General features: G+C 40.5%; 3 protein-coding genes across 4 annotated transcripts; all 3 read right to left on the reverse strand.

The window, feature by feature from the left end:
• Window positions 1–2,288: 2,288 nt before the first annotated feature.
• On the reverse strand, window positions 2,289–25,346 carry LOC310869066 (transmembrane protease serine 9-like). 2 transcript variants are annotated; one of them, XM_083779646.1, is made up of 11 exons: window positions 25,276–25,346; window positions 20,834–20,860; window positions 12,901–13,063; window positions 12,522–12,793; window positions 12,041–12,186; window positions 11,672–11,945; window positions 10,731–10,757; window positions 6,462–6,633; window positions 5,460–5,716; window positions 4,921–5,021; window positions 2,289–4,374 (listed from the first exon to the last, which is right to left on the reverse strand). In XM_083779646.1, exons 1-11 carry the CDS (start codon window positions 25,331–25,333, stop codon window positions 4,084–4,086), a joined length of 1,788 nt encoding a protein of 595 aa, XP_083635772.1. In that variant the 5' UTR covers window positions 25,334–25,346; the 3' UTR covers window positions 2,289–4,083. The 2 variants fall into 2 exon arrangements, with proteins under 2 accessions (XP_083635772.1, XP_083635773.1); XM_083779647.1 differs by lacking the exon at window positions 12,901–13,063 and adding an exon at window positions 19,573–19,744 and having other exon boundaries at window positions 2,290–4,374; window positions 25,276–25,328.
• LOC310869551 (prostasin-like) lies at window positions 8,120–9,681 on the reverse strand (the record flags this gene model as incomplete). Its single annotated transcript, XM_083780365.1, has 4 exons — window positions 9,611–9,681; window positions 9,232–9,503; window positions 8,530–8,675; window positions 8,120–8,434 (listed from the first exon to the last, which is right to left on the reverse strand). Exons 1-4 carry the CDS (start codon window positions 9,634–9,636, stop codon window positions 8,120–8,122), a joined length of 759 nt encoding a protein of 252 aa, XP_083636491.1. The 5' UTR covers window positions 9,637–9,681.
• On the reverse strand, window positions 14,030–19,493 carry LOC310869552 (tryptase-like; the record flags this gene model as incomplete). The annotated part of the gene is made up of 5 exons (XM_083780366.1): window positions 14,030–14,064; window positions 18,504–18,777; window positions 18,873–19,018; window positions 19,185–19,413; window positions 19,467–19,493. 5 exons carry the CDS (start codon window positions 19,491–19,493, stop codon window positions 14,030–14,032), a joined length of 711 nt encoding a protein of 236 aa, XP_083636492.1.
• Window positions 25,347–27,163: the final 1,817 nt, after the last annotated feature.

The following is a 27,163-nucleotide window of genomic DNA, read 5'->3' on the forward strand; positions in this document are numbered from 1 at the left end:
CTAAATTGAACACTTACAGGAATTTCTAATTGGAATTAGGTAGTTCTTACCTTTTACCAGCAGAATGAATAACAATGACACGTGATGCACTAGGTAGACTCCCATGGTAAATGGATGTGTGACAGATTCCTTAAACAGAGTTCATTCTGTGTTAAATTGAATGATCTGGACCAGACCACACCTCGCCACCTGTTGTTATCAAACTAGCATTGGGCGCTCTACACACCTGAGACTACATAAAACTACTTTATATTCTTATCATTTGTATTTACCGCTTCCCAGTTAGTTAGTTATGTCCATGCAAACTAACTGACATTAGAAGAGGGTTCTGCGTTTTGAAACTTGAAACTTAGAACCAACGTAAAATAGAGACAAGAAATAAAGTAGTAGTACAATGCTGTCCTTTTTGTATGACTGGAATAAAAAAATATTTAATTCACTAGTAATTCATATGCCAATTTATAGGGTCTATGGACCCTAAGGAGCCCATATAGCCTACAGACCTCATATCACTGGTAATACAACATTAGTGAATTATCCCAATAGCTCAAAGCAGCACTATAGTTTGGGGTATCAGTCTATGGTAATAACATGGCAGCCAATGTCTCTGACTTCATTATCCAAGAGTCTCAGCAAGAATGTCTGGCTAGGACGCGCTGTGATTGACCAGCCTTTGCTTTGACAGTTCTGCCTTGGAAATGCCAGGATTGGGTAATACAGTTAAACCCCTAGCAGGGACCGACCTGAGTTGATGGTGACGATTGATGTTGCTTAAACTTTTCAATTTTGTGGGCTTTAATATGCTATACATACATGCGCTGTTAAGCTTTAAAAGGATATAACACAGGATAATGTAGTGAAATGCAACGTTTTCTGTTTGTATAAATGTATAGTTATAATAGCACAATGATAATGATATTGCCCACTTCGGTCTCACCCACAAGATACACTGATACAGACACTTTCATTAGAATTCTTCAGGTCTGTTGGGAGGTCTACTCCTCCACTAGAGGGAAGTGTGGTATCAAATTTGGCTCTAAAAGATTGCTTATTCAGCATCTAGGTACTGTGGGCAGTGAAACCTAATGCAGTACTTTAACCACTTGACCCCCATATGTTTGAGCGGAGTCCCTCAGAGCTCTATACTGTACTAGTGTATTTTCAGTTTTCTGTTATTGTGAGGAAACAGCCGTGCAACGCGTTGTGAGCTTGCCGATCTGCTATCTTCTGCAAAAGCTTTCACGACAATACAGATGCTAGTCTGTATAAGTCTATGCCTGTATTTTATTTGTAATTGTTTAATATAAAAATTGCATTAATTCTCAGAAGTTATGCTTCAAACAATGCTGAGGGCTACAGATATAGCTATCCCTGATGTATCCGCTGTCAAACAAACAAACAAACAAAAAATAACTAAATACAATTAAATAATAGGTTATGCTACAGGTTCACAGCCAGCATCTATTGCATCAACCCTGTCAAAAGTATTAATTTGGCCTGGGCCGGCTTAGCGGTCGAACTTTGCTGTGTGTCCTCCCCCCATCTCTCTCCCCCTTTCCTGTCAAGCAACTGTATCTGTCAATAAAGGCAAAAATACCACACACAAAAAACGTATTAATTAAAAATGTAGTACAATACAAGTCAGGTCCTGCAGAGTTGGCTCTACAAGAACGTTCATATCATAATATTTTAGCTATTGGAAATGTCTTAATTTCCTGAAAGGGTAGCTATGCTGTAACTTATACCAAAGGAATCTCCAGAACTGAGCCTTCTAATATTTTATTAGACAGCACACATTTGTAAAGACATCCATGACAAGTCTTCATGAGAGATTCATTGAACATTATCTACAATATTGACTTGACATATACTGTACCATACCCAAACCCCTGAGAAGTATATAGTTATGTTCCTCTTTAGTACAACTGTTAATAACACAACATACATGACAATTACAATTTAAGGTGCAGAAGGAGTATAGCTAAAGTCAGACATTTATACAGCCTCATATTATAACGTCTCTGTCGTGTGGAAACCTCATATGTCCAAAACTGTTACTTTTCAGGATTACAATTTGAAACCAGCAAATGTAGCAGATCTATAAGCGGGGCTTCACGCCGCTTGCAGATCTGGGCATTACATTTACAAAAAAAAACCACAATTTAAACATGGATATAAGAAGCTTCTGCCCGACAACAACAACATCAACTGTACTCATTAATGGTCAATAATTTGAATGTAAAGTCCAGTATGGCAAATAAATCATGGAACACTGTAAACATTACAGTGTGAAGGCTCATATAAATTTCAGCGTATGCCCCTGTCACGTGACACACACATTTGGCACATTGTGTCACGCTTTTAGTTGGAAATCTATGATTTTTGGGGAGCAACATGGTTGTACGATGAAGGCACACCATGTCTAAAGACTGAATATGTAACTTATGTTTATATAACAATACAATACATAGTCTTAGTGGTGTGGCCTGACTACACTACACCAGTGGCTGATAATGTAATGATTGGTTAAAAAAGAGAGAAAAAAGAAAAGAAAAAAAAAGTTGTTTTGTTACACAGGTCAAAGTTACATATACTAGCCTTTAAAGATGAGCTGAAATTGTATTCTGAGAGCATTTCATTACCGTATCACGTCCTAGTGAAAGTGAGATGTAGTGGTGTCAGACAATCACAACGATGGGGGCAGGGTTGGAACACACAGTCACTTTCCAACCTCCGGACGCCGGGCTCCTGTAGGCTACATCTTTAATCCGGGGATGAGCACAGATTTTGGGCATTGGCCTGGATATCACGTTGGTCCACAAAGTAAAAAAATAAATAATAATCAAACAAGGCAGTGGCGATGAAGTTTCTGTTAATACATCGAATACTTGTCGCCCCAAATACTTTCATAAACATACTGTACTGTATTTAATTTGTTTGTTGCAGCAGCCCTGTTTGTTGCGACCACAGATCGCATTTACTATGAAATCATACATTTTTGTTCGTCAGTCAGTCCGTCAAAATCCCCATACATACGAAAGCCCCCAGGTGCATCAGGGATGGAGATCCCTGATGTCATAGTAAATGCGACCTGCTGTCACAATTAAGCCCATATATGGAGATCCCTGATGTCATCAATATTGGCCATCTGACCTCAAACTCTATAGATCTCTTATGGATACATGTCAGAACCTGTTCTGACATTCCATATGTTGATCCTTCCCCATCCATCCTTCCTCTTCGATGTCTCCCTTTTGAATGATACCTGTCAATACAAACTCTAGACGGGCCTGCCCCAAAGTTAAAGTGCATAGTAAAAAGTGAAAACTAGAGTTCTCAACAGGCCAGAAAATTAAGGCACACATCAAACCTTGTACACTCAAGAGAATGTCCCCGCTACCACCCTTAGATCTCCATATATGGAGCTGACCTGTTCTGACATTCCATATGTTGATCTGACCTCATCAAACCTTGTACACTCAAGACATGCTCCTTATATGGCCAGTACAGAATTCATTCCATGTTGAAATGACCCCCCATGCCAAATCGCCAGCGCTCACCCATCAGTCGGCCGTCATTGAGGCGGATGCGTGCTTCTCGCCCTTAGGCATCTTACTGGTTGAAACATGTGGAATTAATTCTGTATTGGCCATATATGGAGCGTGTCACGAGGTGTGACAGACGGACGGACTGACTGACAGGTTTTGCAGGTTTTCATAGTAAACTGCGACCTGCGTTCGTAACTTAACACCTCATACTGGATTATGTTGCCAAAGCATAGTCCCCTGCCAAAGATTATTAATAGGGGGATGAATGCTTTATGAGCACTATGTCAAGTGAACTTTGACAAACCTTCATAATAAACCGTTCAAGTCTCACAGCTGATTCAGCCAATCACGTAACGTAAGCCTACAGTAGCCTAGTTTATACTCTGTGGCATAATGTCGCTTGCCAAAAAGAACAGGTCTAAAAGCTAAAAAAGTGTCATTGTGCGTCATCTTCAGTGAAACAGAATATTTTGAGATGGAGCTGGGCCACTGATCTGGGCTACCGTATAGACTCCATCCGTTGAACAGCTGGGGGCTAGTACCACAAAGACAGAAGGATGCTCAGGAATGAGAGGGGGAGGATGATAAATGATAAAGCAGTGTGAGGAGCAGAGGATGTGGCGATGGGTGCAGTGCCGCTCGCTGGAGACAACAGGGTCCCCACTGTACTCCGCAGGAAGGCCTGGAAGCGGGACGTCTTGGTGAAAACCGATGGCGATGATGATGCCTTTGACCGCGTTTGATTGCTGCTGTCGGCGAGGGTCAATACCGCAGTCTGGAACCAAACGTCACCCTGCTTACACATCAGAGGACCCCCAGCTTGACCCTGCAGATGCACACACAGTTGTTTCAGTCAGTCCATAGTTAATTAAAGAAATTGATTATAAAAAAACATGAATTACTTACTTCTCAAATAATACAGTTTGGAGGGGGGGTTGGGGTTCTCTTCTCATTATAGACAAAACATTTCAACAATACCAAAAATAGCTGATCTAGAAGCAGCAAACTCATAGATCGGTAATTTTACGATGGACGCTAATATAATTTTAATATTTTTCACATAGATATGTTTTTAAAACACATCGCGATTGCTTGGTTAATCGAAAACGTAAGCGATATATCGCCAAGAAAATCCTCAATAGCTGTAGTGCTAATTTCTGTACTTCAGCCTAATTCATAGGCCTACTCTCTACTCAGTGTCGCCGGTGGAAAATAACAGATTTTTAAGTGAAAACAACACTGTGTCACTTTGGATTTTCCGCTTGAAAATCTGTTACTTTGGCCAATTGACACACCAGCATGCGACAAAGCATGAATTGGCCTTTATCTTTGCATAAACTGCAGCGTGGCATCCTAAAGAGAAGCTCTGTACCTGCTGCAGTGTCAAAGCTCCAGTGCAGATGGCGTCACTACTAGAGGAGGCGTTCCCACAGTCTACCAGAGAGGTCTCAAACTCCTGCAGAGCCTGTTGCTCTGAGGTGGGGAAGACAGAAGAGGAAGATGAGAAAATGACACAGTTTAACTTGTAAATATGCTTCCAAAAATGGCATGTTTCACATTAAGTTGAAGCACTTTTGAGCATTGCTGCGATTAACAATTTAATCCAGAGCGATTTACAACACATCAATAATACATCAAATAGACAAATACATAGAAATAATCATCAAGGCATCAAGGATCATAAGCTAAGAACCTAACATCCGTCTAACAGTAGAATATCTGTACAATGAAACTAAGTATACACTATAGAATGCTATGTCTTCATAATATGCTATCTAAATTACATAATGTAAGCCTTTGCATATGCCTGCATGGTCGCCGAGGCTAGAGCAAGTGCGAGGGCAAGATGGTACAAAATAATGCCTCAAGGTCTTGTGTCAAAAACGACCACAACCCAATTTAAGGACTCACCTCCTCCTTCTCCCAATCCCCAGCCCACTGCCCAGCATGTGGAACCTGTCGCGAAGGTGGCTGAACCAGTGTCCATGCAGATTGGTTGGATGTGGTCAGAGAAGGTGGGCTCGGAGGCCAGGCGGAGAAGTGCCACGTTGTCACCGGTCAGTGTGCTCAGGGTGATGTCACTCACAGCCAAAGTTTCTTCATGTGGGTTGGTGCCATTTTGATTCAGACGGCCCAGAATGACGGTCCATTCGGACACTTTATGTGAACTGAGGCAGAAAGGGTTAACTTAGTGAGGCGTGCTGCACTGCTGTTTGAAGACACACGTTTCCATGCATGGGCCAGTGGTTCTCAAAGTGGGGTCCGGGGACACCCAGGGGAACTTGAGGGGGTTGGGTCCCCCAGCTAAATTAGTTAATAAAGCATCAGAATCAGTCTAAAAACACTCTTTTATACATTACTTTCACAATGTTGCACTGTAATCAGTTTTGTAGATCTCCTCTTTTCAATTCTCCTTTGAAAAATCATCTCTTTTGTGATCCCTGGCACAAAATCTTTTCAGATAAGGGTCCGCGTCCGGGTTTAGATGGATGTTAGGTTCTTAGCTTACGTATGATATGATTACTATTTGTATGTATTTGATGTACTACCATGTTTTGTTCTTGCTTACTCGCTCTGGATTGAGAGTGTCTACTAAATGCCTAAATTGTAAATTGTAAAAAAGCTCTCGTAGCCTGCAGCTTTTATTGAGAAATATCGGTTTGAGGGATGCCTGATGACTACAAAACAATACTTAATTTTAACACTTTCTTTTTGATTATTTTGATTATTTTATTTTATTTATGAATTCTGGTAACACATTCATAGATTGTAACTCTTTAAAACTACTGATACACTGATATAACAGTGATTAATATTTTGACTTTTTGTTGTTATACCGGGAGATGATATATTGTTGCACGCCTCTGCTTTTATGTCAGGGTAGGTAAGACTGTCAGAATAGTGACGCGTTACCTGGAGAAGCAGCCGGCATCACTCATGACAAAGTCGGCTGCCATCAGGGTCCCACCACAGACGTGTTTACCGTTCTTCTGTAAGCTGGCCATCCATGGCCACAGACCCGCTGTTGTCACTAAGGCGGCTCCACCAATACGAGTGTTCAAAGGGGCACTGCCGCAGACCAAAGCTAAAGTGGAACAAAAAAAGTATATTTTTAAAGAAAGTTACAGTAAATGTTCCACGGTAAATGCACTCGCTCTCTTTCAGTAGTTGTTGGTGGTGGTACTACTTCTTAAACATTGTTTGTATAGCTTTTATAGGCATAGCTCCACCAACAATAAGACATCGTACAGGTATGTCAGGTATATCAACAGCAAACTACATAGCCCTTTTGATAAGAGCTGGCCTGACAGAGGGCCCCACTGCATGTATAAAATTGTGTAGCAGATTCGACTTTTTCATAGATTTCACAGATAAGTTCATAGACTTGACAACACTATCATCTATGTTGGATTCATGGTAATGTGTATTTTCAGACATTTAACCCTCTAACACCCGCATTAATTTCTACTTGCAAAAAATAGATTTCAACCTTACTACTACTTTGTACTACTAGGACTGACACTAAAACATGTTAAAAAAAATTAATAAAGTTAATAAATAAAAAAGTTTGATGGAAGATTTATAATAATTATATAATAATTATATAATAATATAATAAATTAATAATTTACATTTGGGGGATATCTTTCACAATAATGAATAAAACATGTTCTAGACATTCTAATGATCACAAAAAAACATATATTACAATTATTGTACCTACTTTTATTAGGGTAAAGGTCAAAAGTCTTAGGTTAAAAAAAATGTTCAAAATCCAGTCCAGACATTTTTTATTTGTGTGAATTTCAGCCTCTGTGGGGGGTATTTATATGCAAATATCATGACCAATGGCATTGAAATGGCATTGCAATGAACATCACTGATGATGTTTAGGTGAAAAAAGAACAGAAAAAAATAATAATAATTTAGTAATTAAATAAAATAAAATTGTTGCTAAAAAGCAACGCTGGGTCTTAGAGGGTTGACCAATGGCATTGAAATGGCATTGCAATGAACATCACTGATGACGTTTAGGTGAAAAAAGAACAGAAAAAAAAAAAATAGCAATTAAATAAAATAAAATTGTTGCTAAAAAGCAACGCTGGGTCTTAGAGGGTTAAACACTTAAAACCGACAATACTTAGTGAACTTGACCTTTCACTCTGTACATTAGTCTACTCTTTTCCCTGCTAGAGTTCAAGTAGCCTGGCCCAGCCAGCGTGCTTTTTGGTCTAGACTAGATGCGGGTCGCATGGAGCAAGCGCTGGAGAATATTTGTTCACCGATCTGAGCGCCCGTCCCTGCCCCCCTCCGCCCCTCCCCTCCCTGGTAGAAAACAGCAGAGAAAACCGACGTCACCATATTTGGAGCGACGCCCCTCTACACTGTACTTCACTCCCACTCCTAGACCAGGAAATGTGTCTCGTTCCCCTAGGCAGGCTGGCAGCTAATTGAGGGCGAATAAATCGCAAATATGGATCCCATATTTTATATATCTGTTGTGGAGCATAGCAGGCAGGTTAAAAATTCCAACAGCATGCACTGCATGCTTATTTTGTGACAGTCATTCTTTACCTATAGCTGTGGTTGTAGGAAGGAATGGTGGTGGTACCTGGAGCTGGTGTAGTTGGTGTAGCCGTTGCAACTGGTAGTGGTGACAGGCCAGCACAGGTGACGCTCAGGTCACTGTTAGTCCCAGAGGACGTGAAGGTGACAAATCCTGGCTGGTCGCTGCTGATGTGACCGTTGATCCAATCCTGGTACCGAGACACTCTGGCGTAGACTCCAGGGAAATTAGGCAGGGCACAACCATTTCCGAAGCTCACTATTCCAGACTGAACCCAGCGAGAACCTTCTTTGCTCACCATTGGGCCTCCTGAATCTCCCTGTCGTGTTGTAGGGAAACACATGCTGTATTAAAACAATGAGATATTTTCCGGGAAGAAATGCTCACAATGAACACAACCATTCAAATGATCACCTGACACGAGTCCTTCCCTCCATCAGTGAAGCCAGCACAGATCATATTGTCAGTGATGGTGCTCACTCCATAGTCACAATTACACTGTCTGTTCCCCACCACTGGAATCTCCACCTCCTGGAGGTTTTGCGGGGAAGGAAGGGCAACTAGGGAGACACAAAGTTAGTTTCATGAGCAAACTAGAAAAAGTGCCCTTCTGGGCACAGGTCTCCACCAGGAGGATAGGAGTGTGTGTGATGTTTGGCGATTTATATAGATAGTGTATACCGAATTGTGTGATGCATGGATAAAATGTGTACGAGTAATCTACAGATATGTGTTTTGCCAAAATCGGCCTCATGGTGGCGCTATAACAGGCCGTTGTGGAATATCTGGGGCAGAGGTTCATCGTTGGCATCTAGGGAGTGTGTGTGCAAAGTTTGGCATGGATCGGGCCAACGGTGCCGGAGATTAGCTGGTAACGGACGGACGGAAGGACACACACACGGACGGAGTGCAAAACATACTCTCTCCCCATGCCTTCGGCCTGGTGGAGACAATTATCATAACGTTTTTCTTTTCCTTCATCACAGTCACTGAGATAAACATAAATCTAGCTGAATCTGTGTGTGTTTATTTCTGTACGTTGGTTTGTTGTTTTACTGTAATTCACCTGATTTGAAATGCTACCATTAAAATGGACCTTTACTGTACTGTACTCACGTCCAGATCCAATGTCACCCCAGCCGGTGATCCAGCTGTCGATGCCACTGTAGAAGGTGCTCCCTGATGCTGCCAGGCAGACTGGTCGGATATAGCTGGTAAAAGTCACCGGCGATGAAAGTTTCAGGAGAGCGATGTCATTATTACTAGTAATAGAGTTATAGTTGGGGTGGCGGATGATCTGGCTAACCGACCGAGAGACCTCGTTAGGATTGGATAGTTCTTGACTCTGCCGACCCAGATAAACAGTGAGACCAGATGGTACGGAGTTACTAGGAATAAAGAAAAAAGGCAATCCATAATTAGCACAATATTCACTTTCCTTTTGCAAGTATTAATGAAATGGTCTCAGAGACTCTTGCTGATAATAACACCCCACCTTGAGAAGCAGTGAGCAGCTGACATCACCCATTCATTGTTAATAAGAGATCCTCCACAGAAGTGACTTGAAAAAGATTGTAGACTGGCCTGCCACGGCCAGCTCCCTGCAGGAGCGTCCTCACCTCCAACTATCCTGGTGTTCATAGGAGGCTGGCCGCACACTGAGAGAGACACAACCGTCAATTGATCTGGGTTGCAATGCTTTGTCGTACGATGAAGTATTAATCACGCTTTCAGTCCCCATCCCCTTTCTTTGTTTTCTTGGAAAAGTTACATGATGGATTTACATGATGCACAAAAATTAATTTCACCCACATTTTACATTTTTACTTGTAAAACTGTGATGTGACAATGAAGCTGATTCTGATTCTGACGCTTAACCACTTCCGACTGGATTCTATACTAGATTCTCAAGTTATTCTACAACGAATCTCTTTGCTGAAAATAGCCAAACCACAATGCCTTGTAGTAAATTTGTACCACTGAATGAAGAGAAAAATAGCTTAGGCTGTATATGGAGCAAATGTTCAGCATGTACTGTAAGTAAAGGTAAGTCACTGAAGACAGTCTGCTGATCCTTAAATAAAAACACATAAATATGTGTTCTGTTCTAGGACTTAAGGTCCTAGCAGACTGATGCGTTTTTCTGCACTTTTCTGCCGTTCTTTCCGCCATTTGTAAAAAAAAAAAAAAAAAAAAGTAAACAAATAATGCATCAATCTGCAAGGGAGGTGGAAGGACCTTTGCAGTGAGGTATAGGGTTTTACATACAGTCAGAGCCATAGAGTAAGACAGAGTTACGAGAACTCTGTTCACTTCATGGGGCCTGGCTCTTCTACATACTTCTATTGAATGGGGACAACCGGAAGTTTACGGAATGCATTGGAGTCTATGGGCTCGCGTGAGTACAGTATATGAATCACGTGACCAGGCAGTTTTCTGCCCCCTCAATGTCGTAACTCTGTCTTACTCTATGGCTCTGCATACAGTAAACGAGTCTGTAATTCAACCACAATATGCGTCAACAGGCTGGGTTAGAAGAAATGAGCAGCCTTAGCAGGGATATAAAATTGCTCTTTAGCCAGGTAAAAGAAAAAATAAAAGAAAACTTTACTTACCATCTTGTGAGTTTTGTGATTGAGCCCCTGAAAAAGGAATGAAACAACAAGCTATTCAATTAAAAACATGTACAGCACATCGATTGGTTTTGTTCGTCGGGTTCATTTGTACACTCGGATTTTACAGGTCTGTTCTTGAGAGATTAAGGTTGGGGTAGCAGAGATAAATAAATAAGATATTGTATGGTGTGTCCGTGGCCTATGCATATCCTTGAAATGAAAAAGGTTTATGTTTACTGCTGTACTACATAAAGTGTCTGTACCAGTCATTGGGGTTTAGTCATTATACGTCTAAGTGTTGTGTGCAAACAGCTTCAGCTACTGTATAAGTGGGTTTTTAGGGACTCACTTATGTATAGCTGTATTTTCTTTTAATAATATGTTCAGTGATTTTTACATTTTTATGACAGACAAAACTAAAACAAACAGACAGCTCAGCTCAGACACGTTGCAGAACAAAGGACACAGATATACACATACACGTACCTACATCGGACCATAAAATACAAACATAAAAATACACAATATACTGTACAGTATATGGATACATGGTGCTTGACAGTCTAGATGGGAACGGCTACCCCGAGAAAGATAAAAGACAATAATAGTATTAATATCCACAGCAGAAGGTAGAAAGTAAATTAAAATAAAGTAAACAAACAAGTAATGATGAATTAAAATAAAGTAAATAAACAAGGAATGATGATCCTATCCATCAAGGTTAGTGGTATCACTTATGTCAAGGAACCCTATGGTCAAGGTGGCAGGCTGGCAGCTAATTGAGGGCCAATAAATCGCAAATATGGATCCTATATTTTATATATCTGTTGTGGAGCATAGGCAGGCAGGTTAAAAATTCCAACGGCATGCACTGCATGATTATTTTGTGCCAGTCATTCTTTACCTATAGCTGTGGTTGTAGGAAGGAATGGTGGTGGTACCTGGAGCTGGTGTAATTGGTGTAGCTGTTGCAACTGGTAGTGGTGACAGGCCAGCACAGGTGACGCTCAGGTCACTGTTAGTCCCAGAGGACGTGAAGGTGACAAATCCTGGCTGGTCGCTGCTGATGTGACCGTTGATCCAATCCTGGTACCGAGACACTCTGACGTAGACTCCAGGGAAATTAGGCTCGGCACAACCCCAACCCCAGCTCACTATTCCAGACTGAACCCAGCGAGAACCTTCTTTGCTCACCATTGGGCCTCCTGAATCTCCCTGTCGTGTTGTAGGGAAACACATGCTGTATTAAAACAATGAGATATTTTCCGGGAAGAAATGCTCACAATGAACACAACCATTCAAATGATCACCTGACATGAGTCCTTCCCTCCATCAGTGAGGCCAGCACAGATCATATTGTCAGTGATGGCGCCCACTCCATAGTCACAATTACACTGTCTGTTCCCCACCACTGGAACCTCCACCTCCTGGAGGTTTTGCGGGGAAGGAAGGGCAACTAGGGAGACACAAAGTTAGTTTCATGAGCAAACTAGAAAAAGTGCCCTTCTGGGCACAGGTCTCCACCAGGAGGATAGGAGTGTGTGTGATGTTTGGCAAAATATATAGATTTATATAGATAGTGTATACCGAATTGTGTGATGCATGGATAAAATGTGTATGAGTAATCTACAGATATGTGTTTTGCCAAAATCGGCCTCATGGTGGCGCTATAACCTATAATCTAGCTGAATCTGTGTGTGTTTATTTCTGTACGTTGGTTTGTTGTTTTACTGTAATTCACCTGGTTTTAAATGCTACCATTAAAATGGACCTTTACTGTACTGTACTCACGTCCAGATCCAATTGTGCCCCAGCCGGTGATCCAGCTGTCGATGCCACTGTAGAAGGTGCTCCCCGATGCTGCCAGGCAGACTGGTCGGATATAGCTGGTAAAAGTCACCGGCGATGAAAGTTTCAGGAGAGCGATGTCATTATTACTAGTAATAGAGTTATAGTTGGGGTGGCGGATGATCTGGCTAACCGACCGAGTGACCTCGTTAGGATTGGATAGTTCTTGACTCTGCCGACCCAGATAAACAGTGAGACCAGATGGTACGGTGTTACTAGGAATAAAGAAAAAAGGCAATCCATAATTAGCACAATATTCACTTTCCTTTTGCAAGTATTAATGAAATGGTCTCAGAGACTCTTGCTGATAATAACACCCCACCTTGTGAAGCAGTGAGCAGCTGACATCACCCATTCATTGTTAATAAGAGATCCTCCACAGAAGTGACTTGAAAAAGATTGTAGACTGGCCTGCCACGGCCAGCTCCCTGCAGGAGCGTCCTCACCTCCAACTATCCTGGTGTTCAGAGGAGGCTGGCCGCACACTGAGAGAGACACAACCGTCAATTGATCTGGGTTGCAATGCTTTGTCGTACGATGAAGTATTAATCACGCTTTCAGTCCCCCCCCCCCCCATCCCCTTATTCCCTTTCTTTGTTTTCTTGGAAAAGTTACATGATGGATTTACATGATGCACAAAAATGAATTTCACCCACATTTTACATTTTTACTAGTAAAACTGTGATGTGACAATGAAGCTGATTCTGATTCTGACGCTTAACCACTTCCGACTGGATTCTATACTAGATTCTCAAGTTATTCTACAACGAATCTCTTTGCTGAAAATAGCCAAACCACAATGCCTTGTAGTAAATTTGTACCACTGAATGAAGAGAAAAATAGCTTAGGCTGTATATGGAGCAAATGTTCAGCATGTACTGTAAGTAAAGGTAAGTCACAGACAGTCTGCTGATCCTTAAATAAAAACACATAAATATGTGTTCTGTTCTAGGACTTAAGGTCCTAGCAGACTGATGTGTTTTTCTGCACTTTTCTGCCGTTCTTTCCGCCATTTGTAAAAAAACAAACAAAAAAGTAAACAAATAATGCATCAATCTGCAAGGGAGGTGGAAGGACCTTTGCAGTGAGGTATAGGGTTTTACATACAGTCAGAGCCATAGAGTAAGACAGAGTTACGATAACTCTGTTCACTTCATGGGGCCAGGCTTTTCTACATACTTCTATTGAATGGGGACAACCGGAAGTTTACGGAATGCATTGGAGTCTATGGGCTCGCGCAAGTAGAGTATATGAATCACGTGACCAGGCAGTTTTCTGCCCCCTCAATGTCGTAACTCTGTCTACTCTTACTCTATGGCTCTGCATACAGTAAACGAGTCTGTAATTCAACCACAATATGCGTCAACGGGCTGGGTTAGAAGAAATGAGCAGCCTTAGCAGGGATATAAAATTGCTCTTTAGCCAGGTAAAAGAAAAAAGAAAAGAAAACTTTACTTACCATCTTGTGAGTTTTGTGATTGAGCCCCTGAAAAAGGAATGAAACAACAAGCTATTCAATTAAAAACATGTACAGCACATCGATTGGTTTTGTTCATCGGGTTCATTTGTACACTCGGATTTTACAGGTCTGTTCTTGAGAGATTAAGGTTGGGGTAGCAGAGATAAATAAATAAGATATTGTATGGTGTGTCCGTGGCCTATGCATATCCTTGAAATGAAAAAGGTTTACGTTTACTGCTGTACTACATAAAGTGTCTGTACCAGTCATTGGGGTTTAGTCATTATACGTCTAAGTGTTGTGTGCAAACAGCTTCAGCTACTGTATAAGTGGGTTTTTAGGGACTCACTTATGTATAGCTGTATTTTCTTTTAATAATATGTTCAGTGATTTTTACATTTTTATGACAGACAAAACTAATATGAGGGAAAATAAAGGGAAGCTCCGCACACTCAATCTGCGCACAATCGGTTTATTTCTTTGCAAGCTTTCGGTCTACTGACCTTCTTCAGGCATAATCAAAAAGTGACATAGGACAGATATATATGTTCATCATTTGATTGGATGATTGATCACACCTATGTCAAACATTTCAATTTGAATGATAACTCATGGGAGTTGTAGTTCTCAGTGAAACTACAAAACACCCAAAGACACCAAGTGTCCATTTAGACAAGAGAAAAACATCACAAGGAAAAAACATCAAATATTTACAAAGCAGATTTGATGCTGCTTGTGATTGAGGAGTCTACAAGGCAAAAAGAGGACATTTTAAAAGACATTGAAAATCATGAAACACTAATACGAGAGAAAATTGGTTATAATTTAACTGAAATCCATGATTCGATGAAACAAAACTTAAAATCGTATGAAGATGGTCTGATGTTCAAAAAGATCAAGAAGTACAAGAGGGATGCCGCAGACTACCAGCAGGGCACTGTCTACGACTTCCTATGTGTTAAAGAAAAAGCCCAGCCCCCCTGCACACCTGAGAGAACCCAGACACCTCAGCAGGCTGACACCACCACAGCTGAAAGTGACTTCCCCAGTGATTCTGACTCTTCCTGGGGCACCCAGCATCAGGCGGTGAGACAACAGCCAAAAAACGACCAGCGAGGGAGAGGCAGAGGCAGAGCAAGAGGAAGAGGAAGACGAGGCGTGGACAGAAGAAATTCAGACGCCAAGACCCGACCCAACACCCGCCAGTCGGTGAAATTCCTGTGATTAACCTCTCAAACAACGTACTTAGTACTGCTCAAATTTCTGCTTTGTCGAAAGGACTAAGTTTTGTCCCTACAAGCACAGTTGACTCTTTTGAAATTAAAACTGATTTATTTCGTTTTTTTAGAAAGATTAAACTGAAACATATGTTTGGTAATTCTCAAACACAAGGATCAAATAAACCTGTGTTTAGAAACCGGAGTAAATTCAATCCTGGATGTGAAAATCCCTCCATCCAAACTTTTTGTAGAGTGGTTGAAAAAGATATTTTGGAAACACACAAAACAAATTTCTCTCATTCAAACATGAACCCTGATGAAAAAATGGCTATACAAGAACTTTCCAAGGATAATGACATCATTATCAAACCTGCCGATAAGGGAGGTGCGATTGTTGTACAGAACATAGCTGATTATAAGAAAGAGGCCTACCGCCAGCTCAATGATGAACAATTCTACAGGAAACTTAAGGTTAATCCTACATCAGATTTCCAAAGGAAAATTCTAGATGTCACAGATAGGGCATTAGCTCTGGACTGGATAACAAAAGATGAACATGATTTTCTTAATTGTGAATACCCTGTGATTCCTGTTTTTTACATGCTGCCCAAGATCCATAAAAGTTTGACTGAACCCAAGGGCAGACCCATTGTGGCCTGTAATGACTCCCTTTTGGAACCTTTGTCAAATTTTGTTGATCATTTTATTAAGCCTTATGTTCTTAGCCTTCCTTCATATGTTAAGGACTCCACTGATGTCATTAATAAAATCTCAGAAATCAAAGATCTCCCCAGAGATACTATATTGGTTACCTTAGATGTAGAAAGCCTCTATACAAATATTTCCCATGAAAGAGGACTAGATGCTTTAGGCTTTTATCTCCAGGATCGCACTGAACTCCCCCCCAGTGAATTTATCTGTGAATTATCCTCTCTAGTCCTTAAACTCAATTTCTTTTCATTTATTGGGGACTTCTATCTACAGCTAAAAGGCACATCCATGGGCTCCACTTTTGCGCCAGATTATGCCAATCTATACATGGGTTTTTTTGAGTACAACTTTGTTTTTAATCCTGAAAGAAATCCTTTCTGTCAGAAAATCCTTAAATGGTACAGATATCTTGATGATGTATTTTGCATTTTCCAGGGCAAAACTGAAGAATTGGTAGACTTTGTGTCATTCCTTAATGGTGTTTATCCTGATTTAAAGTTTACTCTTGAATATGACTTGCAACGAGTGTCATTCCTAGACATGTGGATAGAGCAACAAAATGGAGGCCTCATCACTACCCTATTTAAGAAAAAAATGACCGTAACACTTTTCTTCTAGCCAGTAGTGCTCACCCCAAAGCTCTAAAAAATGGCTTACCAAAAAGTCAGTTCTACAGACTAAGACGACTTTGCCATTCTGATGAAGATTACATAGAAAAAGCCCTGGAAATGAAAAAACGCTTCCAAGAAAGGGGCTATTCTAGTAAATGTGTCGATGATGCCTACCATATTGCTCTAGATACATCCAGATCTGTTTTATTGACAAAAAGTGTAAAAAAGGAAAAACAATATTCAGTTTCCTGTATCACTACCTACACTCCCCAGGCCTACATGATTAAGAGCACAGTCATGAAATATTGGCATATTTTGACATCAGATCCAGCTCTCACACAACATTTTAAGGATCCACCTCTGTTTGTATATAAAAGAGGACCAAATATACGGGACAAATTGGTTAGAGCCAACATATTGCCGCAAGCAAAACAGACTCTCCTGGCCCCCCTTAAACCAGGCAATTATCCCTGTGGCAACTGTGCCCAGTGTAACAACACTTTGAAAACTAATGTCTTTAGACATCCCAGAACAGGTAAAGCCTTTCCAGTAAAGGGTGTCATCACATGCAACACAAAAAATGTTATATATTTGTTAAAATGCCCATGTGATAAAATCTATATTGGTAAAACTATCCGTCCCTTAAAACAAAGGATCAGTGAACATAAAAGTTCAATCAGAGGAAAAGATGAAAACTACCCCGTAGCCTGTCACTTTAATAATCACTCTCATCCTATCTCCTCCCTTAGGTTCCAGGGAATAGAGCAGATTACTCTTCAGAGAGGGGGTGATGTCGACAGAAGGTTATGCCAGAGAGAGCTCTATTGGATCCACACTTTAGAAAGTTTACAACCCTTAGGTCTCAATGTAGACTTCGATATGAGTGTTGTTATATAAACAGATGACAAAAGATTACATTTGCTCTTTGCTTTATGATGGCTATGTGCCTGATGTTTGCATTTGATTGCATTTTTGGCTTTTGTTTTTTCTGTTTTTTTGTTTTTTTGTTTACTTCGTTTGTAAATATTTGATGTTTTTTCCTTGTGATGTTTTTCTCTTGTCTAAATGGACACTTGGTGTCTTTGGGTGTTTTGTAGTTTCACTGAGAACTACAACTCCCATGAGTTATCATTCAAATTGAAATGTTTGACATAGGTGTGATCAATCATCCAATCAAATGATGAACATATATATCTGTCCTATGTCACTTTTTGATTATGCCTGAAGAAGGTCAGTAGACCGAAAGCTTGCAAAGAAATAAACCGATTGTGCGCAGATTGAGTGTGCGGAGCTTCCCTTTATTTTCCCTCATATTCCTTTTGTGGCTCCAGCACCTCCCAAAAGTTTTTTTCAGCAGATGAGCGGTGGTCCCTCTTCTATTTTTGTATGACAGACAAAACTAAAACAAACAGACAGCTCAGCTCAGACACGTTGCAGAACAAAGGACACAGATATACACATACACGTACCTACATCGGACCATAAAATACAAACATAAAAATACACAATATACTGTACAGTATATGGATACATGGTGCTTGACAGTCTAGATGGGAACGGCTACCCCGAGAAAGATAAAAGACAATAATAGTATTAATATCCACAGCAGAAGGTAGAAAGTAAATTAAAATAAAGTAAACAAACAAGTAATGATGAATTAAAATAAAGTAAATAAACAAGGAATGATGATCCTATCCATCAAGGTTAGTGGTATCACTTATGTCAAGGAACCCTATGGTCAAGGTGGCAGGCTGGCAGCTAATTGAGGGCCAATAAATCGCAAATATGGATCCTATATTTTATATATCTGTTGTGGAGCATAGGCAGGCAGGTTAAAAATTCCAACGGCATGCACTGCATGATTATTTTGTGCCAGTCATTCTTTACCTATAGCTGTGGTTGTAGGAAGGAATGGTGGTGGTACCTGGAGCTGGTGTAATTGGTGTAGCTGTTGCAACTGGTAGTGGTGACAGGCCAGCACAGGTGATGCTCAGGTCACTGTTAGTCCCAGAGGACGTGAAGGTGACAAATCCTGGCTGGTCGCTGCTGATGTGACCGTTGATCCAATCCTGGTACCGAGACACTCTGACGTAGACTCCAGGGAAATTAGGCTCGGCACAACCCCGACCCCAGCTCACTATTCCAGACTGAACCCAGCGAGAACCTTCTTTGCTCACCATTGGGCCTCCTGAATCTCCCTGTCGTGTTGTAGGGAAACACATGCTGTATTAAAACAATGAGATATTTTCTGGGAAGAAATGCTCACAATGAACACAACCATTCAAATGATCACCTGACACGAGTCCTTCCCTCCATCAGTGAAGCCAGCACAGATCATATTGTCAGTGATGGAGCCCACTCCATAGTCACAATTACACTGTCTGTTCCCCACCACTGGAACCTCCACCTCCTGGAGGTTTTTCGGGGAAGGAAGGGCAACTAGGGAGACACAAAGTTAGTTTCATGAGCAAATTATTATATCAAACGTTTCTTTCATCACAGTCACTGAGTTCATATCTGTATGGTGGTTTCTTTGTTGTTTTACTGTAATTCACCTGGTTTTAAATGCTACCATTAAAATGGACCTTTACTGTACTGTACTCACGTCCAGTTCCAATTGTGCCCCAGCCGGTGATCCAGCTGTCGATGCCACTGTAGAAGGTGCTCCCCGATGCTGCCAGGCAGACTGGTCGGATATAGCTGGTAAAAGTCACCGGCGATGAAAGTTTCAGGAGAGCGATGTCATTATTACTAGTAAAAGAGTTATAGTCGGGGTGGCGGATGATCTGGCTAACCGACCGAGAGACCTCGTTAGGATTGGATAGTTCTTGACTCTGCCGACCCAGATAAACAGTGAGACCAGATGGTACGGTGTTTAAGGTGTTACTAGGAATAAAGAAAAAAGGCAATCCATAATTAGCACAATATTCACTTTCCCTTTGCAAGTATTAATGAAATGGTCTCAGAGACTCTTGCTGATAATAACACCCCACCTTGAGAAGCAGTGAGCAGCTGACATCACCCATTCATTGTTAATAAGAGATCCTCCACAGAAGTGACTTGGAAATGAACTAGATGATTGTAGACTGGCCTGCCACGGCCAGCTCCCTGCAGGAGCGTCCTCACCTCCAACTATCTTGGTGTTCAGAGGAGGCTGGCCGCACACTGAGAGAGACACAACCGTCAATTGATCTGGGTTGCAAAGCCAATAGAGTAATGCATAATTTATGCTCTCTATCATACGATTAAGTATTAATCCTGCGCCACACACACACACACACACACACACACACACACACACACACACACTTCCCTTTCTTTGTTTTCTTTGAAAAATAACATATGGGAACTATGCACAAAAACTATGCACAAAACCACATTTTTACTTGTAAAACTGTGATGTGACAATAAAGCTGATTCTGATTCTGACGCTTAATCACTTTGACAGGATTCTATACTAGGTTCTCGGGTTCTTCTTCTCTTTGCCCAAAATAGTCAAACTACAATGCCTTAGTTGTAGCTAACTTTCTAGCCCCACTCGGAACCCAACGGTACGTAAAGTTTCAGACACATAACTTTACTACCCCGTAGGGTCCCGTAGCATCTCCCACCCGCTAAATGGAATACAGCCGAACATACGTTCGGAAACGTCCTTGCTATAGTGGACTATAGCTGTGACAGAGCAGATCAGAGGCAGGAACGTCGGCGCGGGAGGCGGTACAATGGGTCAATAAGGAAGTCAAGGAAGGAAGGAACCTTTGCATTTTTGGCATTTTCTGCATGCTGCTACTACTCATTTGTTTTGTTTGTAGCTTGACGGCATTCTGCTTTAATAAATCGTTTAATTTGAACATTCCTGCTGCTCTTGTCCTGCATTTGTGTCCTACCCCTTTGACTCACCGTGACAGCTAACATGTGTACATTTGTACCACTGAATTAATAGAAAAATTGCATAGGCTGTATATGGAGCAAATAGGTAAAAGGTGTCACTGAAGACAGTCTGCTGTTACTTAAATAAAACACATAAATAGGACTTAAGATCCTAGCATGTGTTTTTCTGCATTTTTCATAGAAAGAAAAACTGTCTGCAAGGACCTTTACACTGAGTTTTTCATAGGCTACAGTTATGTTCTTATAACCTTATTTAGTCTGTAATTCAACCACAATATGCATCAACGGGCTGGGTTAGAAGAAATGAGCAGCCTTAGCAGCGATATTATTGCTCTTTACCCAGGTAAAATAAACTGTACTTACCATCTTGTGAGTTTTGTGAGTGAGCCCCTGAAAAGGAAAGGAAACAAGCTATTCAAAAAATGACAAATTTAAATAATTGACAGCACATTGTTTTGTTCATTGGGACAGAGGGAACAGAGGTGCTGTATACACTGTTTCTAAACGTTTGGGTTCATTTGTACATTAAGGTTGGGGTAGCAAAGATAAATAAGATTGTATGGTGTGTCCGTGGCCTAATGCATATCCTTGAAATGAAAAAAAGGTGTGTGTACTGCTGTACTACATAAAGTGTCTGTAGCCTGCAGTCATCAGGTTTAGTCATAATACGTGTACAAACGGCTTCAGCTATAGGTGGGTTTTTCTGGCTTGACAGGAAATGTCTTGACATCTTGACAAAACGTCTGGAGGTTCATTATGGTTATAAACAAAGGAGTTAAGGGATCTAGCTAGTTTGTTATTGGAATCACTCATTCATTACTCTGAGTTTCTAAATGATCAACATACACCTCGGTGTAAACATTCATTCAATCAATCTTTCAGATACTTAAAACGAATTGAAAATGATGTTACAATTTAAGGTAGCCTATTGCAACTCTTTATTGGTTGTAACTATAAACTATAGATAGCATAATGAGCACCTGCACTTGCACACACGTGGGTGAGTGAAAGTAGTGATGCTATACACATTGTGACCTTGTAGATTGGCTGTTATTTGTTTTTTTTAGAAAAAGAGGTCGAAAAACATGTTTAGGGTTTAAATTGCCTCTGTATTGGTAGTGCACAAGTACTGATGTATTAAATAACAAAACTATTCATAACCTTTTGTATAGTACAGTATATATTGCATAATAGTAGCTTGTCACAACATCCCAAGGGATACCTGGACCTTTCTCACAGGTCACAGCACACCTGCAGTGTCTGAACCACTGGTATAATGACACAGAAAACAAGCACACAACTCCAACCATTCCTCGTCAATTCAGTGTATACTGTAAGTCCATTTGGTTCTGTGGACAGATATGGATAAATGAACACTGAGGATTTTACTGTGCACTATAATTCTCTGTTCAGGGTGGACGTGTTATAATTTAAATAATATAATCTACAATGCAAAGTGTGATTAGATAAATATCTCACTTTTGAGCACTCCTGACCAAACCCCCATAGCCCTCTGTTATGCCTTCATGCAAAGCTTGTCAACCAATACAGGAAAATGACATGCATGAAGTGAAATATACCATCAACTTTCACTCAAACACTTCATTTGAATATAGCTTTGAAATGGTGAAATTATTTAGTGGATATCTGTCTTTTAACAAATTAAAGTTTCTGTCTGGTCAGAAAAAAAAGAATGTCTGAATATTTATTGTGGTTTTAGCCACTTAAACACTATACTTTGTTGACACCGGCCTTCAGAGGTCTATACTTGGAACTCTCCTTTTGGCCTTTACCCCAAAAATAGCTGATCTACAAGCCCACAGGTTGCAGCGTGACATTTTCAACCAAATGTTCACCTATTAGGATCTGCCCAGAACAAGGACTCATAAGGTTCATGTGATTCAATATGGAAAAACAGGAGAGTATGATGTATCACCATGATGCTATCACCTACGGTACAGTGACAGGTCACCAATGACCCAGTTACTTTAATATCAGTCTATGAATAGCAATTGGAATCACTCCAGACCAGTACTTACAGATTCTAAAGAATCCTAGAACACAGACAGCCTGCATAAACACACCATGAATGTCATAATCCATACTTAAACTTCAACAAATAGTATGGTTAATTTGACTTGATTTATTTAGCACAAAATACTAAAATACAAAGAAATTAAGAAATAGTACACAAAATATAAAAATAAAGGTGCCAGGAGGCAAGAAGCCCAAAGGGCTTCTACGAGGACTCTATCTACATAATAGTCAACCCACGGTTGTCCAGAACCGCCCCAAAAAGACCTCTGGACAGGGCCCCTGCCCACTGCCCAGGGTCCATATATGGAGCTGGCCACCACTCCTTATTTGGGCATGCCTGACATAGAACTCAATAAGGGCAGGGCTCCACCGGGCGCGTTGCGTCTCCGTCGCGTGCGTCAAAAAACGAACCGGGGCAATTTTAATGCAGTAACGCAACGCAATGCAACGCAACGCGGGCAGTGGAGCCACCCTTCATTGATTAAAAAGGGAACATTCCCTGACGGTGATGGAGACGCGACACTGACGTGCACGGTGGAGCCCCGGTGTAAGCTGGCCTGTTCTGACATTACAACACTCCATACTCCATACAGAGAACTACAGTATGTGGGCATAAAATGGACACATGCATTATAACTGGGTGGGGCATGCATTTCCGGTTGTCCAGAACTAGCACAAAAGCTCTGGGCTCTGTACCTGATCACCCCTATATCTCCATATATGGATCTGGCCTGTTCTGACATCACAACATGCTCTAGTATTGCACACAAGCAAACAGGGAACAGACAAAAAAAGGTTATCAGCCAGATCAAACTGCACACATTTAATTACGGTAAGGAAATTAGATTAGAAAAGGCATGAGATAAGACATGATGTGACACTGAAATGAAAGTTTTGTCATAACAAGGATATTATATATATATATATATATATACACACACACACACACGATACGTGTGTGTGTGTGTGTGTGTGTGTGTGTGTGTGCGTGTGCGTGCGTGCGTGCGTGTGTGTGTCAGTATGCAAAAATGCATTGGGAGGCTGCAGATCTGCTATTTTTGTCAAATGCTCTGCAATATTCCCCTATTTTTCTTGAATGTTCACATGACATTCCCAGAATATGGATACTATAGTTAATGTGGTTCACAGGGAAAAAGAATGTTGAGAAAATAACTAATGGCTAAATAAATACATTACTTGTTGAGTCACTTCATTCCACTTCACTTTAGTGACGACAATGAGGGTGAATATAGACTACTGTACATCTAATCACTTATCTAATCACTGCCAGCTCAGGTTATCAGGATGAGAGTTGCATTGGTCTTAACCCATTCTGACCTGAGATCAGATTCTAAAAATGTCTGTTTGAAAATGACAGTTTTCTGAAAAAGCTATGTTTCTATGTCAGTCGTTCTTCGATTTTTCAAAAAATAGCAGACCTACAAGCTCGTAGCGCGCCACTCGGTGGTGCGCTATGAGCTTGTAGATCTGCTATTTTTAAATAGCTAAAGCATAACGTAATGCTAACACCAAAAGGGGTTCCTGCCTAAAAAGGTCTTAATGGAAACAATAGCTATTTAAAGTCTAAAATATGTGACGGCTGAACTTGGTATCACATTTTGGCACAAAAGTCCTCATGTCTGTCAACATCTTTATGCAAAGCTTGACTCCCATGCAAAATACTCCCCCTGCATGAATTAACACCCACAAGCAGGGGCTAAAATGTCTACAAACCACAGTTCATTTAAGAGAGATATACATTGTATGTTCCCAGCTTTATTCAGACCCTGCTCGAGACATCAGTTAATTTAAATAGCACTAAATAAAAAAATAATAGTGAGATCCACTGCCTGCATAATAAAACAAGATCTAAGAACAAATTATTTTTGGCATTAAACTAGAGAGACCCTAGAGTTGTAATGAGCGAGTGACCATGAGGTGAACTGAAGGCTTTGTAGACAGCATAGCAACGTCTGTGTTGATGTTGAGGTACATTTTACTAGCTAAATGATCACTAAGTGTTTTGCCCTGCAGATCAAGGGACAATAGCCAAATCTGGTGTCCAGAGCAACCCTGTATTGTAGCACCAAACAAGCTCTCCTCCCTGGCCTGTGTGTGTGTGTGTGTGTGTGTGTGTGTGTGTGTGTGTGTGTGTGTGTGTGTGTGTGTGTGTGTGTTAGGCTGCGCAACAGTGATACTTGGTGGTCTGGTCAACAAACGCTATTTCCATGCTTGGACGGACATACACATAGGGACATAGGGACAAACATTTCTGTCTATAGGAGTGGTTAGAACCACTCAAAAATGTATGTTTCTACAGTATATACAAGTGGTGCTCAAACCTTTTCATGTCAAGGATATACATATTTGATATATGTATTTGGCCATCGACCCACATCTCAAAATATTCTAAGATTTTTCAAAACTTTCACTATTTTTCAAAAATAGACTATAAGCTCATAGCGCGGTAGTTCAAATAAAGAAAATGACACGGATGCATTTCAGGTCTAAATGAAAAGGGTATTCTCAAGTAAATACTATAATTATTTCAATATATATATTCAATAATGTATTCAATGTATTCAATAATGTATTCAATGTATTTTAAGTACAATTTATTTTCTAATATCAATGCAATGAAATAGGATACAAAAGTTCAATATTTGTAATTAAAATGAAAGTAATCAGCTTGCAAAAGTAAATTCAAATAGAATAATAAAACAAAACAGCACTCAAGTAAATGTATAGGCTACAGAGATTCTACTCACCTCTTATCAGTAGCATTAGCAGAGTTGCTACACGGAGTAGTTGGCAGACAGACATCATGTGTGTGTGTGTGTGTGTGAGTATGTCACTGAAGTAATTCTCTTTTAAATCAACTTATCTACTCCTCCCTTTACCAAACACACATAGCCTACCTGCAAGGAGGTGTCACTTCATCAGCCCCGCCTGTCTGTCGGTCCCTACACCGCTTCAGTGCCTCTCTAAACCAAAGTACTCAAAGACTTTGACCAAAGTTATAGTTGTCAAACCACAGCAAACAAAACCTGTTTTTGAGATGCTGTGTAATGTGAATTATATGCCTTGGGGAGTCAGCATGCTGTATTCTGCTGAATGGGGAAACCATGGCTGCGTCTTGTTAGCCGGACACCAAGATCTGACCTATAGGCGATGACTGCAGTATATAATAAGACACACACTTGATGATACGTAATCAAAAACACATCCACATCAGAGGGCAGGAGCAAGTCTCTGTGTCCTCATATCACCCTGGGAGATCAAACTGAGGTGGTCGTCCAACGTCCACCACTGATGGCATATTGGCTATTGGGTCAATGAACCATTCTCAAACGTATTTCCCTTTTCACCTTACTAAATAGCCGTGCTGTCCATCATTCATCATTTGGTCATTGCACTTAGACCACGAGTGGAACTGGACTCAAGTGCTAATGAATGTCATTCCACAGCATTTCTGTCTAATTGTGTGCGACCTTAGATTAGCTTTGGTCTACCTGCTTGTTATAGCGCCACAGAACAGGTGGACACATTTTTGGAACAAAATGCCTCAAATCGGCCAATTGCCATCCAAGGCAAGAAGAAATGGCACCCTTTTCACATTGGCTTATTATAGCGCTATCAGGAGGCCACAAACTGACCTGACCTGGTGGAGACCTGTGTCCCGAGGGGCACTTTTTCTAGTCTAATTTAATGTTTGTGTTAACAAGGAAATAGCCGATTTGCTCAGACACATAATATGTGTCTGAGCAAATCGGCTATTTCTGTAGAGAATGGAGAATTTACATCATAATATTATTATGATGTAAATTCTCCGTTCATTGTCAATGGCATTTAATGTGACTGAACAAACACTTTATAGCAGGGGTCCAGACCAAGGATCCTTTAGCTGAGAGAAAGATGAAGCAGGGACCCCCACTAAATATTGTATAAAATTGTGTTGCAGATTAAACGTTTTCATAGATTTCATAGATAGCTTAGACTTGTTTGACAACACAATCATCAGTGTTGTGTAAATGCATGTTTTTGTTTGTTTACTCACTCTCACTCTCTTTCTCTAGGCTCTCTAGGGCATCCTCAGACGAGCTCTCCTCTCCATCGTCGTTTCCAGTCATCCCGGTTCTCCATACATCTGGCCAGCTCGTCTTCTATTCATATGTTTAATTCATGTTAATATGTATTTTCAGAAATACCAATTAATCCCTAAATACTTAGTAAACTTGACCTTTGGCTATGTAATAATAATAATAATAATAATAATATTAATATTAATATTAATATTAATAATAATAATAATAATAATAATAATACTAATACTAATACTAATACTAATACTAATACTAATAATAATAATAATAATAACTATAACTGCACTCTGTCGAGTGCCTACTTGCTTGTTAGAGCGCGCAAGTACTGTTGACCGCTACAAACAGCTTCTCTGTGAAGGAACGTTTGAAATGTTGAATTATTAGGTTTAGCTATTTGCTACCTACCTACTTTATGCATGTAAAAAAGTAGTATTATGAATTATGGTACAAGTTTCTATCTATAAAAGAAATACAGTTTTATCGATTTAGAATTATTCTGGATCCCTTTTTAGTTTCTCAAAGAAAAATACATCGATATTCAATGAAAAAAAAG

The sequence above is a fragment of the Protomyctophum parallelum genome, assembly GCF_964188405.1.
Source record: "Protomyctophum parallelum genome assembly, chromosome: 13".
NCBI classification, from domain to species: Eukaryota; Metazoa; Chordata; class Actinopteri; order Myctophiformes; family Myctophidae; genus Protomyctophum; species Protomyctophum parallelum.

Bases quoted from the DNA above. Each gene is read 5' to 3' on its own strand.
- LOC310869066 (XM_083779646.1), bottom strand. From the start codon at position 25,333: ATGATGTCTGTCTGCCAACTACTCCGTGTAGCAACTCTGCTAATGCTA. The intron at 13,064-20,833 runs GTAAGTACAGTT...TGTCTCTCTCAG, and splicing joins CTCACAAAACTCACAAGATG to TGTGCGGCCAGCCTCCTCTG. The intron at 5,717-6,461 runs GTAACGCGTCAC...TTTCTGCCTCAG, and splicing joins GATGCCGGCTGCTTCTCCAG to TTCACATAAAGTGTCCGAAT.